The sequence below is a fragment of the Morone saxatilis genome, unplaced genomic scaffold (genome assembly GCF_004916995.1).
Source record: "Morone saxatilis isolate NCDOM2014 unplaced genomic scaffold, NCSU_SB_2.0 Contig3, whole genome shotgun sequence".
Lineage (NCBI taxonomy): Eukaryota > Metazoa > Chordata > Actinopteri > Moronidae > Morone > Morone saxatilis.
Genome location: NW_023339873.1, coordinates 16,209,176 through 16,224,289, shown reverse-complemented (window position 1 = coordinate 16,224,289; position 15,114 = coordinate 16,209,176). Strand labels below are relative to the sequence as shown.

The 15,114-nt window shown below is 40.7% G+C and overlaps 1 protein-coding gene across 4 annotated transcripts in view; it reads left to right on the top strand.

Moving 5' to 3' along the window:
• col12a1a (collagen, type XII, alpha 1a) overlaps positions 1–13,017 on the top strand; it is a 55,338-nt gene extending 42,321 nt beyond the window's left edge. For 3 of the 4 annotated variants that reach the window (XM_035674704.1, XM_035674703.1, XM_035674706.1), the window contains 15 exons: positions 2,832–2,990; positions 3,277–3,354; positions 4,114–4,200; positions 4,652–4,705; positions 5,122–5,217; positions 5,569–5,622; positions 6,764–6,817; positions 7,123–7,176; positions 7,756–7,827; positions 7,941–7,976; positions 8,068–8,134; positions 8,227–8,409; positions 8,735–8,812; positions 9,927–10,097; positions 12,138–13,017. In XM_035674704.1, coding sequence (XP_035530597.1) covers positions 2,832–2,990; positions 3,277–3,354; positions 4,114–4,200; positions 4,652–4,705; positions 5,122–5,217; positions 5,569–5,622; positions 6,764–6,817; positions 7,123–7,176; positions 7,756–7,827; positions 7,941–7,976; positions 8,068–8,134; positions 8,227–8,409; positions 8,735–8,812; positions 9,927–10,097; positions 12,138–12,286 — 1,392 coding nt within the window. In that variant the 3' untranslated portion in view covers positions 12,287–13,017. Of the gene's footprint in view, positions 1–2,831; positions 2,991–3,276; positions 3,355–4,113; positions 4,201–4,651; positions 4,706–5,121; positions 5,218–5,568; positions 5,623–6,763; positions 6,818–7,122; positions 7,177–7,755; positions 7,828–7,940; positions 7,977–8,067; positions 8,135–8,226; positions 8,410–8,734; positions 8,813–9,926; positions 10,098–11,264 lie in introns of all 4 variants that reach the window. The other variant, XM_035674705.1, reaches the window with a different exon arrangement.
• Positions 13,018–15,114: the final 2,097 nt, after the last annotated feature.

Sequence of the window (15,114 nt, the reverse complement as noted above, 5' to 3'; positions counted from 1 at the left end):
TGCCGACTGCTGTGGTGGTGTGTGCTTACATGTTGTCAGTGGTTTCCCAACACTTTGTCCGTGGCTATTACAGAGTGACCTCAGTGTGTGTATGTGTGTGCTGAAAGTGACCTTTGGGGTTGTCACAAATGGCAGTCAGGCTTGTTGTCCAGATAAACAAAACAAAACCCAATAAAATTATATGTCCTTTAAGTTCTAGATTAACAAATTAGAAGTTTAAAGCATTTCTTTTATTAATTACTTAATATACAGAATGTCAGCGAATAGAAATGGCCATCACATGTAACTAAAACCCATGGTGACATCTTCAGATGTCAGAAAGTCAGAAATGCATACATACGTAGTATATTATTATATGTAGAAGACAAAGAAAACCAAAGAATATTCTCATTTGAGAAGCTGGAACCAGTGGAACAGTTGTAAAATCAATTCACTATCAAAGTTGTTGTTAATCTTTTAATCTACTATTTTTTTCAGCTATGTTTGCCAACCATTTTAATACATAATGCAGTACTAGTGTTAGATACTGCATATCTGCTACCTTAAGTCATGGCTTTTTTTGGTGACACAGAATTCTGACACAAACCTCCATTCTAAATTTGTGTGATTCTTTCTAGTAGTTCATTTCATTGAGAATTTGTGTCAAAGGCATCATAAATCTACATCCACCAAACCATTTGAGCTACAGTTGCTGTTTTTGTAAAGTGTTAGATGCACTTTATGTGCCACAGTGCTGGGTCAGAGAGTGCTTGCAGATTTGGCTTTTCTCCTCAGGCTAGTTAATAAAGAGTAACCCAGGCTGGAGAGGTCGTGGTCTACCGCTAGTTGAACATGTGGGAAAGCTCTCAGTGATAACTTAAGCAGATGCTAGCCACTCACTAGCCCACTGGGGAATCCCCTCCCACACTTAAAGGGTGGGAGTCCGCTGAGGGAACTTTCCCGTTAACCGAAGTGAAGAAGACATTTTCCATGAGTCGTAGTGACTAGTCATGTGTTCAGAGTTACATTGGTTGAAGTATGAGCGTGCAAACTGTATTTTGCCTCCATGCTGAGAAGTCTTGAACTCAGTCCTTCAAACTTTCCCTTCAGGGACCTGTTGGGAAGCTTGTGCCAATATACGTATACACTAATTAAGACAGAGAGGGAGGTTTTTGCCAAATTTTCCTCTGACTACACTCATTCTACTCTTCATTTGTGACAACCTCTTTTAGACATGAAGACATTGTATTTCTGTGACCTTCCTGAAGTAGACTTACCACACCAGAAATACAGGAAATTATATATTAACTTCTCTTGCCAAAGAAATCCACAGTGCCTTGTCTGTTCACATGAGCCAGATCAGACATGGGAGCTTCCCATCTACAACGATACAATGAAAAAGATCAGGCCAATTGGGAATTTCATGATCCGTCAAACAACTGCACTCAAACTCCAGTTTAATAAAGATCTATTCTGATTATGTGTTTCCGTTTACTTTCAATGAAAGCAAACTTAATCTTGAATGCATTTTTACAGAGAAAACTCACACCTTCTTATTAGCACATGCATGAAATCCATGTCAGGATTATGAAAACAAAGGAAGAGCAGTCAAGACTGAGCCAAGAACAATAAAACCTAATCTGATAGAGATCATGGAAAAATGTAAAAAGTATTAGAGCGGGGACAGTGTCGGCCTGAAATCTGACCATACGTAGTCAGTAAAACCTGTGTTAACAACTGATGAATGAAAATTATTAATCTGTCAACACTTCCCTGCAGTACGGCCAGATCACTTCACAGCAAATACCATCAACTGAGGGAGCAGTGGTCACTAGAAAGCTAGAGTTTTTCTGAGGCGTTATTTTCCAGTGACTAGACTAGACTGTTTTTTATTGTGTTTACTTATTGGTCAGTGAGGTAATATATACATGCTCATTATTTGCCATCCCAGTATATCATCCAAAGCTGTTTTGATAAGTCCTCAGGAGTATCATGGTATATTATATCCATGCCAGGGTCCTGGGATAAACGACACCCCTCTCTCTTTGTGGTCCACCAGATAGTTTGTTCTGTTGCCAAGGAAGTCAACTGTAATTTTGTGATTGGTTGCCAAGAACTGTGGCCTGGTCTCTGTGGTTGGTATGGCTTTGTAGAAAGAAATGGTAGCTTGCTTTTTCTGACATAAAGAAAGCTTGTCTGACTGTTGAGCAGGGGAAAATTTGCAACTTTGAGGGGAAAGTATGGAAAGTGTAGGACTTTTGATGGCACACCACAAATGATATTGTTTCAAGATGTGGAGCAGGGTTCTCTGGACAGGAAACTTCAAAATCTGGCACTTTGTCATTCAGTGTTGTTATACAATCATCAAGTACAGCTTTAAAGATGCATGGGAATGCCAACCTTTGTATATATATATTTTTTTATGGTCCATTCATCTGTAGAGGCATCAAACAGCAGTCCCATGCCAAATCAGTAACCACTCTGAGGTAATATCAGAATGTATAATTAACATCTTCTGCAAAGACTAAACAATTCCCCAAAATGTGCAATTATGTGGAATACAGTATCAGCATCTTTACAAGCTTCAGACAAGATGGTTTTAAAAGGTTCAGTGAGGTTGTTCCTAGCCTTATGGTTGCACTTTCTTAAAGAACTTCCCTTCTCTTTTAAAGGGCAATCATGCCACTTCCAAATAGAAATGAATGCCAAACCAAGCTTTTCAAAAGCTCCACTGTTCTCAGTACTCTTTGCCAAGTAATTGTGTTGCAACAAAGTTGGCAGCTGTGAAGTATTCAGAAGACAAGAATGTTTTGTTAATTGTGTGCCCTCTCTCCATCCTCTCCCTCCTGCAGCTCCACATCACCATCTCTCCGGAGAAAGTCAAGCTGAACGTGGATTGCCAAGAGGTGGCAGAGAAGCCCATTAAGGAGGCCAACAACATCACACTGGATGGCTATGAAGTGCTTGGCAAGATGGTCAAGTCTGGAGGAGGAAAGAGGCAGTCTGCGACAGTAAGTGAAAAAGAGAGCCTTCGCGTCAAGAAACGCGAAGGCTTGAAAAAACACGCTTGGAAGAGCGTCTCACAACTTTCCAAAGAATCAGTATCCAAAAACTCTTGTGCGTAGATGCACAATTAAGATTTAACTGCTCCCAGTGACTGCTGGACAGATGAAAGCCTGCATCTTTCTATTTCTCTGAGGGACTCATTGTTGTCTGTTTTCAACAGTGTGCATTTCCATCACAAATGGGAGCCATTTGTAACACCCCTCGATCTTTTTCCCTTCTTCTGTTGTATAGTTCCAGCTCCAGATGTTCGATATTATTTGCAGCTTGAGCTGGATCAGCCGAGACAGATGCTGCGACCTTCCTTCCACAGTAAGAACAAGTGTCATTTTTAGAATTGTTTAAAAACAAAGTCAATTCAAAAAAGGCCATTATAGTACTACAGGAATATATTGGTATCTTTATTTTCACTTCTTTTGATGTACATGCATTGCATTTGTAGTTGCGGTCATTAGGCTGATAACTTGATTGCAGTTTAAAATGAAAGTGCCTAAGCCTAACTGAATAGAACTTTGTATCCTGTGCAATTGTGCTAATCGGACTGTTGCCAGTATGATCTCCCAATTACATGAAAACAAGTGCTCCTTCTGATCGTGGATACCGGATGTCCGCACATTTATCTAATTATGAGTAATTCATCTATAATTTGCATCAGATATGAATACATCACGTCAATGATTGCAGTGTTATATAACTCATTATGTCAAAGACTCATTTCTAAAAATGAGGACAAAAGTCTGCAGCTGTCACTGAGCATCTGGTCCCACACTGACTTTGCTGATTCAAGTCACATTTCTGCATGAGTCACTGTTCCTTCACCATTTGTTCATGACCTTTGCTTTGCTAGTGTTTCTAAACTGTCTACTCCAAGCAAAGTCAAAACCACAGTTTGCCAGGATGCTCAAAAAATTACATCAAGGATTTTAATTTTTACCCCCTGTAGTCTGTAGATTTCCAAACCATGTCCTCAATTATTAGTTGGTGGGTGTGAAATGGAATTTAAGAATACTGTGAAAAGTGTATGTGTGAGTTTATTTCTGATTTCTATCTATCTTCTGCCTTCCTTTTCAGAGAGATGAGGCCAAGTGTCCATCCCTTCCCCACTCTTGCACATGCACACAGGACAGCATTGGCCCTCAGGGGCCTCCTGGACCTTCGGTAAAGACACCATCATCCCTTCTTGTCCTCTGTCCTATGTCTGTTTTCAGCTGATAAAATGAAGTCATACATAGTTTGATGATAATGATGAAGCCACGCTTCTCTCTGCTAGTGTTTAATGAATGTGCAGCTACAATGAGCAACTTGACAGTTTGAACTATATACTGAGGAAGTCCCTCGCATCAGGAGTGGTATTTTCTTTTCCTTTGGAAAGAGTAGTTGAGGATGAGACCAGTGGCATGCAATGAAATGTGGGCTTAGGGAGAAGTGTCAAAAGATAAATGCCTGTCGGAAAGACAACAGTAAGGAAGTCTTTAGGAGAAGTCTGGAATATGTGTGCTTGGTAACCTCACTAAGCCCCAGTGAGGATTTCAAAGGGCTTGGGGTTTTAGGGCTTTTGGAATCTGCTCCTGTTGTAACACTCTGTGTTTCTGGCTCCTTGCTTTTCCAGGGCAGCCCAGGTACTAAGGGACCACGAGGAGATAGGGGAGAACCTGGTAACGCTGTGAGTAACACCATACATCAGTTTGAGCATTTTTGTTTTTGCAGACATTGACTCTTTTTTACTGTAATTTAAGTATTAGGCAAATAAATTGAACTGGTTTATAGCCAATGAAGCTTGCTCACATCAATAATGCTAAATCCACACATGATAATTGTCTCACTGCCATGGTACTCAAGAAGTTATTACTCCTCTGCTACAGACTTACATTAGCTTGCACCATTAGACAAAGCAAATTGCACACATCTGAATTCAGTTTTCAGCTGTATATTTTTCCTCAACTTGATTTAAAGGGGGCCTACACTGAGCACCTTAAAGGCCCATTTCCACTGCCAACGTTAATCGTCTATATCTGTACAATAAAAAGTCTTTTGCATGGTTATGAAACATTTTTGTGTTTTGTCTGGGTAATGATGTAGGGTTCAATGGGTCCACGCGGTGACCCAGGACTCCCAGGCTCAATGGGACCACCAGGTCCACAGGGCCCTAACGGACTGTCTCTACCCGGAGAACCTGTAAGTTAACCTACATTACAACAGTCCAGCCAGGGAAGAAATATCTGTGGTAGATGGAGTTTAATGTATATAACAGATCACTTCTGATAGGTGCTCATACTGATATGTATGTGCAGTCTGTGTGAAATTTGTTGCAGATCCACCAGTGAGTGGGATTTAAAGCTAAAGTCAAAACACATCACACTCCCCTGCTACCTCTAGCCAGGCAGCTAGACTGCTTCTTTGTTTTCTTACCTGCAGATGTTCTTGTCAAAACATGGACTCAATCACAATCACAGACTAAAATGGATAAAACAAAGACTAAAGCTTCATTTGTAAACCTCTCTTTTCCTCCTCCTCCTCCACCTACAGGGTCGCCCGGGACCAAAGGGAGATCGTGGAGACCCAGGCCTGTCTGGCCTGCAAGTAAGTCCTCCCCTCTCATTTTGTGGTTTATGAACAGGATACAGGAGACTATCCATAGAGAGCAGCGCTGCTACTGGAGCCTGGATTCAGTCCACATTGCGAAATTGAAACCACACTCAGAGTGGGAGGTTTACCATGCCATCCTCAGGGAGCCCCACACTCTCAAATCTGCCCGTTGATTGACAAACAGTAGAAGGCCAGTGATGCAGTTAAATTATTATGGACCACAGACTCGTGTTACAAAGGCAAAATCGGGAATGGAACATGTTCTTCCCCAGCCTTCTAATTGAAGATGATCGTGACTCGGTAAAGACTTACAGCCTGAAGCTTGAGCATCTTTGACTTACAGTAGATGTCATTCTGCGAACTTCTTGGATGAGAATGAACCAGACCTACTATTACCATAACATTCAGACCAAAAGTAACAAAGCAACAAAAGTTATTTTGTTATATCTGCTGAAAGTTTCACTATATCCTGATCCAGTAGTTCATGAGACAGATAATCTGCGGAAAAATCCTTTGGCTCATTTCTTCTTGCAAATGCTGTTAGCAGCACTAGGAAGAGCCAGAGGATAGATCCTCAGGATAAAGTTTCAGCAAATGACAAAAGGGGTTATTTTTTTATAAAAGTTACATACTGCAGCTTTAAGCTAAACCCATTCAGTATTACAGGCACTGAACGGCATTTTTGAGTGGGCTGGTATTACATAGCCATTTCTAGGCCAATCCACCGTTCATTCATCCGGCTGAGGTCATTCAGCCAACTCCCACCATTCAACTGGAGAGAACATCACCACTGGTTATTCTGGCCTCTGAATGAGCAAATTAAGACATGGGAGAAAGTCCTTTTCTATCAACTTCAGAGCGTGTTGGCAGCATTGTCTCGGTTACTTTATACAATAATGCTTATTGTAACAGCACTGTCTGTGCAGATGTCTAGTACCATCATGCGTCAACAGACAAGAGGGAAATTGTTTTGCTTTTTAGTTACATGATGATATATTATCTTTGGCTAAATAACTGGGAAACTGCCGTATTTTTTTCTTATAAATTCTACTTCAAGAGAGGCATTAGGGAGCTGTATAAATGTGTTCTTCCTGATCATTAGTGTTTGATTAAGTGTGTCTGCTTTTTTTCCCAGGGTTCTCCCGGGCCACGTGGTCCTCTGGGCCCCGTTGGACCGAGCGGAGCACGGGTAAGATCTACCTCCAGGCCTGCTTAGTGTACACACTGTGTTCAAAGCTTACAAATGGATCCAACACTTGGTTAAGCTAATGTTTTGCATGTGATCACCCACTTAGCCCACTGTAGCAGAAGTACTGTTGTGTAGTTATTGCATGTTCTCACTTGCGTCAGCCAGAAGAATTGAGCCGCTACTTATAAATATAATTTAAAAAGACAAACTCATGGCTGAAACCAATATAAAGCCATGCCACTGATGTATTGCATGAAAGGGCCCCCAGTGTGTTGTAACCCACGTCTGATGTTGTTTCTACATAGGGGCCACCAGGAAAGGAGGGACCATCTGGACCCAGAGGTCCATCAGGGCCCATGGTGAGTGTGTGTGTGTGTGTGTGTGTGTTTATCTCTGTGTCCTTGTGTTGTACAGTAAAGAGCCACATAAATATTCTTTAAAGTGTGCTTTATTTCGTGATATATCTGCAACGTTACTCCTCCGGCTCTCTCACTCTGCTGGAACAGCACATAAAAAAGCAGACTGTATGCCCCTCCACTGTTACGAGGATGGTGCATGCATCTCATTTTCTTCTGCTGTGGTTTGAGGAGGTCTGAATCTACTTAATCCAGCCATCATGCCAACAGGCAAAGTGCCAGTATGGAATTCACATGCACTATACCATCCTGAGTGCTCCAGGACTCATTAGTAGTGACTGGTGTGTGTATGTGAGTGTGTCCTATCCCTGTTGGCTGTTGTGCATGTGTGTTTCCACCTCCTCTTTAGTGTTCTTGGCAACTTGTGCCACATGCCGCCCCACTGCAGATGTCAAAGCATAGATCCCAACTTAAAGCTCGTTATACAACCGTTAACAGGGAGCAGGAGTTAAACGTTGCAATTATGTTTACTGTGCAGTGATTTAAAATAAACACTATGCTGTGTTTTCTCCCTTCTTTCAGGGAAGCCCTGGAAATCCAGGTGTACCAGGAATGACTGGAAAACCAGGAAAACCAGGAGACACAGGAAACCCAGTATGTATTGAATAACATTAACCATTATTTGCATATAATAATGGCCACATGACAATGTTTAGGGATGAGGTTGAGGTTCTTGCTTGTTCTCACTCTGTTCTTCTCGTTAACAGGGAGCTGTTGGCCTTAAAGGAGAGAAAGGAGAGAGGGTATGTGTCCTGTTTAATCAAATTACCGTCACCAGTAACATCAATGAGAAAAGCAATGCAATCTCTTCATGAAAATGTCTTTGTTTTCCAGGGAGACTTTGCATCCCAGAACATGATGCGCTCCATCGCCAGACAAGTTTGTGAACAGCTTGTGAACAGTGAGTTCAACTTCTCCTAATCTTTAGGGAATTTTAGTTGTAAAAGCATGAATCATATCCAAATCCAACTGATTTTATGTCTTCTCTTGCAGGTCAGATGAGCAGAATTGACATGATGCTCAACCAGATTCCTTCTGGATATCGTAGCAACACTCCAGGGCCACCCGGTCCTCCTGGCCCACCTGGCAACCAAGGATCCCGCGGAGAGCCTGGACAACCTGGTCGGACCGGTTTCCCTGGAAACCCAGGTGCACCTGGAAGTCAAGGAGAAAGAGGTACTTTATCTCTCTTCTTTTTCTGACGTTTGGTAGTGTTACAAAGAGAAATAATAAGCAAATGGTTAGCAAATAATGAATTATGGTCATGGTGATTCTGTAGACTATAGTGTTGGTACAACTTTAGTGGAATAACAACATAACTGCATTACCATGTGTAGTCTACACATAATTCAAGTTAGCATTGTAAGATATTAATCAACCCTGAATTGCTCTTGTGTTTCATTCATGCTCTTTATATTTCTACTCATTTCCATTTTATTTTTCCATAAACGTTCTTTATATGTGTGAAAGTGATTTTTACTCTTTTCTCTGGTTTATGTAGGTTTGCCAGGAGAGAAGGGAGAGAGAGGATCTCAAGGAACTGGTATCAGAGGACAAAGAGGCGCAAGCGGACCACCAGGTAACACATCTTCTCATGAACTTTATTCTCAAGCAGGTTCAGAGAGACTGCTGGTCTTCCACTCTCCTCTTACAACTTTATCTTTACACTAAAACACAGTTTCACAGTGACAGCTTTTTCACCTATTTTTCAAAATGTTCCAGGACACAGCGTACTCCCTTTAGTACAATTAAAATGACACATTCCAGCCAAAATTGACCTACAGTGTATGTGTCTCAGGCACCTTCATTTGGGCAGCTGCACTGCATAAATTCTTGGAGGGACGCCAAACATATTCCCAATTCTTTCCTTTCTTAAAGATTTATGTCTCATGTATATTGACCTTCTCCAAACACTGTGCACATCGGGAATGTTATACATTAAATGGAAGGTATTTATGTCTATCATTAAGGAGAGAATTTCTTTTGTGTCTTTTGAGTTTAAATAATCTCGAATCCATTTTCAGTCAAGGCCATGATGTAGTTTTAGAAACAATTATTAAAACATTTTATTAGGCTTATTTGTAAGTTTGAAAAAGGCCGTAGCCTTTCCTCATTTACAATTGATATGCAATATGTTTCTCTAAAAAGCTCACCACTTCAGAAGATTTCTTTTCCCTGGGGAAGCTTTTGCAAAACAACAGGAACCTCTTGATGTCTACCCCACAACACCAAACACTGACATGTCTGTTTCTATGAATGAAGTGAGAAACAACTGAAGACCAGTGGGAGGAAGTCCACACTGATGACTCACTTGTGTGTGTGTGTATATATGTGTGTGTGTATATGTGTGTGTGTGTGTGTGTACAATGAGCTTTCTTTGGTGGCTTCATTGACAACACATGGGCTTACTTAAGGGAGAGAAAAAGAGAGAGGGGGAAAATTCCATCCTGAGTTTTTACCGTCTAGACAGACGGGTGGGGGGAGGAGGGGGTGGTAACTCCACACAACCCCTGGCTTTTTTTCTTGGTCAAGCTTTTTAATTGAGCCATTGAAAAATTTAAATTACAGTGCCGCAGCCCTGTGTTACCCCCACCATTTTCACTGAAGATTTACGGTGATGCCAGTGGGTTTTTGTGCTGTGCTCCAGAGACTTTTCAAACTGGTTTTACTCACCTTCTCTTTCCCCTTTGCAGGGCCACCAGGAGAGTCAAGAACAGGACCCCCAGGTCCTTCTGGCTCCGCTGGGGCTCGTGGCCCTCCAGGTCGCCAGGGTACTCCAGGGGTGAGGGGACCACCAGGACCCCCTGGGTATTGCGACTCCTCTCAGTGTGTTGGCATTCCTTACAATGGACAAGGATACACAGGTACACTCAACACTGTCTAGGTCCTGCATGGTATTACATTAGATATAGACTAAGTGTATGCAGACTAATTACATTTGCAACTCAGTGCACTACTTTTTGCTTTGATAATGTATGGAGATATGAATGTAAGTGTTCCATAGTATTGATTTTTGATCAGAAAGCTGTTCAAATGTATTCCAATAAGAAGTTCAACTGATGGTTCGCTAAGCCCCGCTTGCTTTTTATTCACATATGAAACATAATGCAGTTTAAAATGAAAATGGTGGCAGGTTCACCATCAAAATGTGGTCCTTGATTTCAGACAGAGGTTGACAAAAGAGGGCTTCTCATTTCTAGCCCGCAACATTCATTTACATGTACTGAAATCACAACTGTCACTGGCAGATTTATGTAGATAGCTAGCTAATTAAGCTAACCGTAGCTCCATAAATTGGTTGAAAACCTGTCTTTGGCTGACTTTTTAATGCTTCAAGCTGACTTGATTGAGAACCCTCTAACATGATCTTGCAAGCAGTTGATGTGTACATGAGGCTAAAGCTGCATGTTCCAGGCAAAAAGTCTGCATCCTCACCAGTTTATATAAAACACATGGAAATAAAGAAACAGCATTGCTCCTGTATTGCAGTGTTGAGCTAGTTAGACCTATTAAATGTTTTATAGAGAAAGATGGAAGCTCAGACTCAGTGCTCCCCTACAACCCCTTAATTTCAAACAGTACGTTTCACTTTGAATGTTACAAGGGAAAACGCTGTTAGAACGAGGACTGGCTTAAACATAATGCTATCTTGGGTAACTTTGGCTGGGGTTGTTGGAGTGTAAAGTCCGAGTAGCACAGAGCAGCTGCTGCTACCCCAAACTGATATAGTAACATTGCAAACTGGCTTTTACACTGAGAAAATGTTAACATTTGCAGCTTACATTAAAGAACATAAACACACCTTTTAATCTATCCCTTACACTTTTACTCTCCATGTACTATGCCTCAAAGGGGTTTAGCAAACAGTCAGTTAGGAGCCGCTATATTCCAGTACCTCCATACATTTGATGTCCAATTTTAAAACTGGCATGCAAAGCATTCTAGCTATTGGTGAATGATGACTTGCATTAAATCAAATAAGATGCTTTATTCCACAGAGAAAACTCACACCCTCTTTAAACTATTTTCAGGTTTGGCATAGTAAACGCTCTAAGTCACCTGTGCCGCTTACACTTTGAAGTCCTGTTTCTGAGATGTTTGCCCATTTGCTATGGCATAATCACCATGGACATAATTATTGAACATTAAAAAACAAACATTACGAAAGCCAAAAAACATAACGGAGTGGACTGGCACTAACATCATCTCACAGCTACAAGCTACAGTGATGGCAACCTGCTGGCCTGTTTGCATCTTGAACCACAAACCGTTGGGGGAAAAAAACAGAGACTGAGCATTTCTACGAAGGAAGGAGCATGTACAAATACCATCCAAAACAACTACTAACAAAGATGATTTCATAACTGAAAGCAATTTTAATGTAGAGGTGATATGTGTAAATAAAACTAATTTTTGTGCCTTGTAAATGATTGTATGAACCAAGACATGTCACTAAAAATCAAGTTAACATCTGTATTGAGCTTGTGCCTCATAACCCTCTGCTTACTTACCACCAGCATAACCTCTGTTTACAACGCCTTAAGTGATCTTAAACAGCTCTGGTCCAGACTGAAGCATGTTCCATTTGTACTTTCAATCATCATGTTGTTTGTCTACGTTGACCAAATCAGTGCTATATGTTGCTCTCCTGCCATTGCCATGTGTCCTTTGTAGTATGAGCTGGTTATTTTACTACGTCTTATTATCCAATAGCTTGGTGGATTTATTGTAAATGTCATCACAGCGACTGTTTTTTATTTAGCTTTTTTTGGTACTTTAGGAAGCAGTAGTTTGACACAGGGGATTTCTTTGGAATTCCATAGTGCAATATAATTTAAATTGTGCATGTGAAAAGCTGTAGAAGGAACTCTCTTGTTGATTGGCCACCCCAAATATTTTTCTAGCCGGCCGCTACCAGCCTGAACCTGAGGTAGTGGCTATACCCGTGGAGCCAGCTGGAGAGTTTGAATCAATACAATCACCCGGTTACTCACAAAATCAACGAGGAAAGAGATCACTACCACAAGACAATACAGAAACACTAGCATCATAGCTACAATAAGGAGCCCTCAGAAAGTGTAATATTGAAATAACTTCCACGATCACTAATGTGAGGATGAAGTGATGAACAAAACTAATACTTATATGGGTTTGATACCCCTGGCTATATTGTTCATATATTTTTTTGTCATGAGAAAGTTTAGCAAGATAAATACAAACCTACATGTTCGTTCATTACAAACCTGTGTGCTTGCTAAGTGTTCCCTTTAAGTGTCTGCTTGTAATATAACTGCAAGTGTTTATCGGACTCCAATGTGTAATGCACTAATCATGTGAAAACCAGCAGAAAGTATGTTGAAGAAAGTACAGTATGTATGTTTTTGAACACTTTCAAACTATCTATGTTGTTTTTGTCAGACTTCAGTATGTAAAGCTGTTTCAGATACTCCATTGGTTAAAATTTGACAATTATTTGATGTTTTTTTAGGCCTGTAAACCAAATGATAATCTGACTTATTGTAACAAACCAAACTTGTTTTGTTTTTTTAATTTTGTTTTGTTACCAAAGGTGGAATTGCATGTTTGTGTTGTATATTTACTGAGGAAGTCAGAATATAGTTGTTGTTTTCTATCTATGCAGTTTGGATTTGGTTGCAAGACTATGGACATAGAATTGCTTTTCTCATGTTTTAACTGCACATTTTGTGAATTCCACACAGCCTTATTTTCTTATTTATTTCTGAAACAGAAGAGGCATTTTTCAATAAAACTACTGAAAATGTAGCATTTGTTTCCGCTCTCCAGTCATTTTTGTCTTTTGCTGATAACACTATCTGTGCACTGTGTACGCAGCCCAAGCTCTGGGCTCACAGTTATTGGTGAAAAAAACAAACTCTTTCAAGTTCTTCAACGGCTGTCTAATAACACCTCAACATGCAGCTATTTTCCATTCTACAGAGTCTATTTGATCTTGAGTGACAAAACCAGTTCTTCCCAACATTAGGCCTTGAGAAATATGCTTTGAAGTTCGAATGTTCATTTATTTTGACAGCTAAAAGATATTGTGCGGCGTCCAGAATGTCAGTTCATGTCAGGGCAACAACAAGAGAAAGCAGAGAGTGTGAATACAAACAGTCCACAATACCTAACATTCCCAACATTAACTGCCTCACAGTCTTTTACATGAACCCAGTGGGCTTTTGTCCTTTCAGGTTGTAATGATTATGCATAGATTTCCATGAGGATACCAGCTCTGGAAAAACACAGATTTCCACCCATTAAGCATATCTAAAGGTGAAATAAGAGCTGTATGAGGTAAGGAACAACTGACGCCATGTCTGTTTATCGTGATGAAGGGAAAGCATGTCTGAGGAGGAATTCTGCACAAATGCCAAAGATAACAACTTGGGGAGGCCAGGTATTGAGGTCGAGAACACCACCACAAGAGGAGAAAACTCTCTACGAAAACCCTTTAATTTGTTTTCTAAAGGGCACAAGCAATTTATGAAGTACCTGTTCAATAGCCCTCATTTAGTCTTGTAACCTCAAATGTATTTTATGAAAGTTGAAATCTCATGAGAGATGGACATTTCTGCAGGTAAAGTACAGTATGAGTATCTGAACAGCTGGTACAGGTTAGTCATACAGGAGATGGAGGCAAGCCTGAAAAAGTATTTCACATACTGAAAAGAGCTTACATGAGAGCAGAACACTGTCTGCCATGTAAATCTCCCTGTAGCAAGTACATTGTCATATATGGGAGAACATCACAAAAACCCACAGCTATGTACTATCACATTGTGGATTTTCTATAAAGCCCCTCTTCACTTATAATACTTATCTCACAGCAACACTCTGAGACACTGGCCCTGCTGAAATATGTTCACACCTGTTACAAGTGATACGCTGTTCATTCTATTTCTCAACATCAGGTTCTGATTTCTTTCCGTTTTAACGTCAGTTTGTGACATTGTCGAAGGCAACGCTGCAGCCTTTAAGTCCCCATTTTTTCCACCACAACCAATTGTACCGTGTTTCCCCTTCAACTGAAAACAAAAAAAAAATCTCCTTGGTGATGCCTGATACCATCCTCACCATAACCCTGTCTGGTTTCTGTCTGCTGACTTCTTTGAGTTTGTTGACAATCCAGCGTGCATCTGTGTTCACTTTGTGGCAAGAGTTTCAAGTGGGCTGTTCCAGAGTCTGTGGTTGTTACAGATTTTAACTAATCCTGTTTTATCTCTAGTTGTTCCTCGCAAACAGCAGACAAAGTGTCTCTTCCACCGCAGTGGGTAGGAATATTGGTGGTCTTCTATAGCAACCTACATTCATTAATTATTTGGCCACTCCGGGACAATGGAAACACAACACTGACATATCCCCTTACAAAGCTGATATGGCGAATTAGTTATTATCTAACCATTGCCTTGTGTAGGCATTAAATTATTTCATTATACTTGGAGTTGTTCTGGATACCTGGCGAACGTATCTTTTACCTATGTTTTGGTCTCCATCAACTCCCGAGGGAAGGGCTTTTTAGCTGCTAAATGCTCCACCGTGTTCACCCGCTAGTCACTAACTATCATAGGCATAACATAGTTGGTTCATCAGATACTGCTGAAAACAGTGGCTGGCTGCGTCTGAATTAAAACAGGAAAGTTTAAACCAAAGCCTTAAAACCAAAACGAGCTGAAAGATGCTAAAAGGCTCCACAGAGCTGAGGGATAATGCAGAGTTGGGTTCAGAGTGAATTCTCTGTGGATTCAAGCAACAGTTTTCACACAACACAGTCATTTCATTTCAAAGGTCGACAGCTTGAGCGACTGTACAAGAAAACTGGTCTTGTTGTTCACAAAGACATGCACAAAAATCACATTTTAC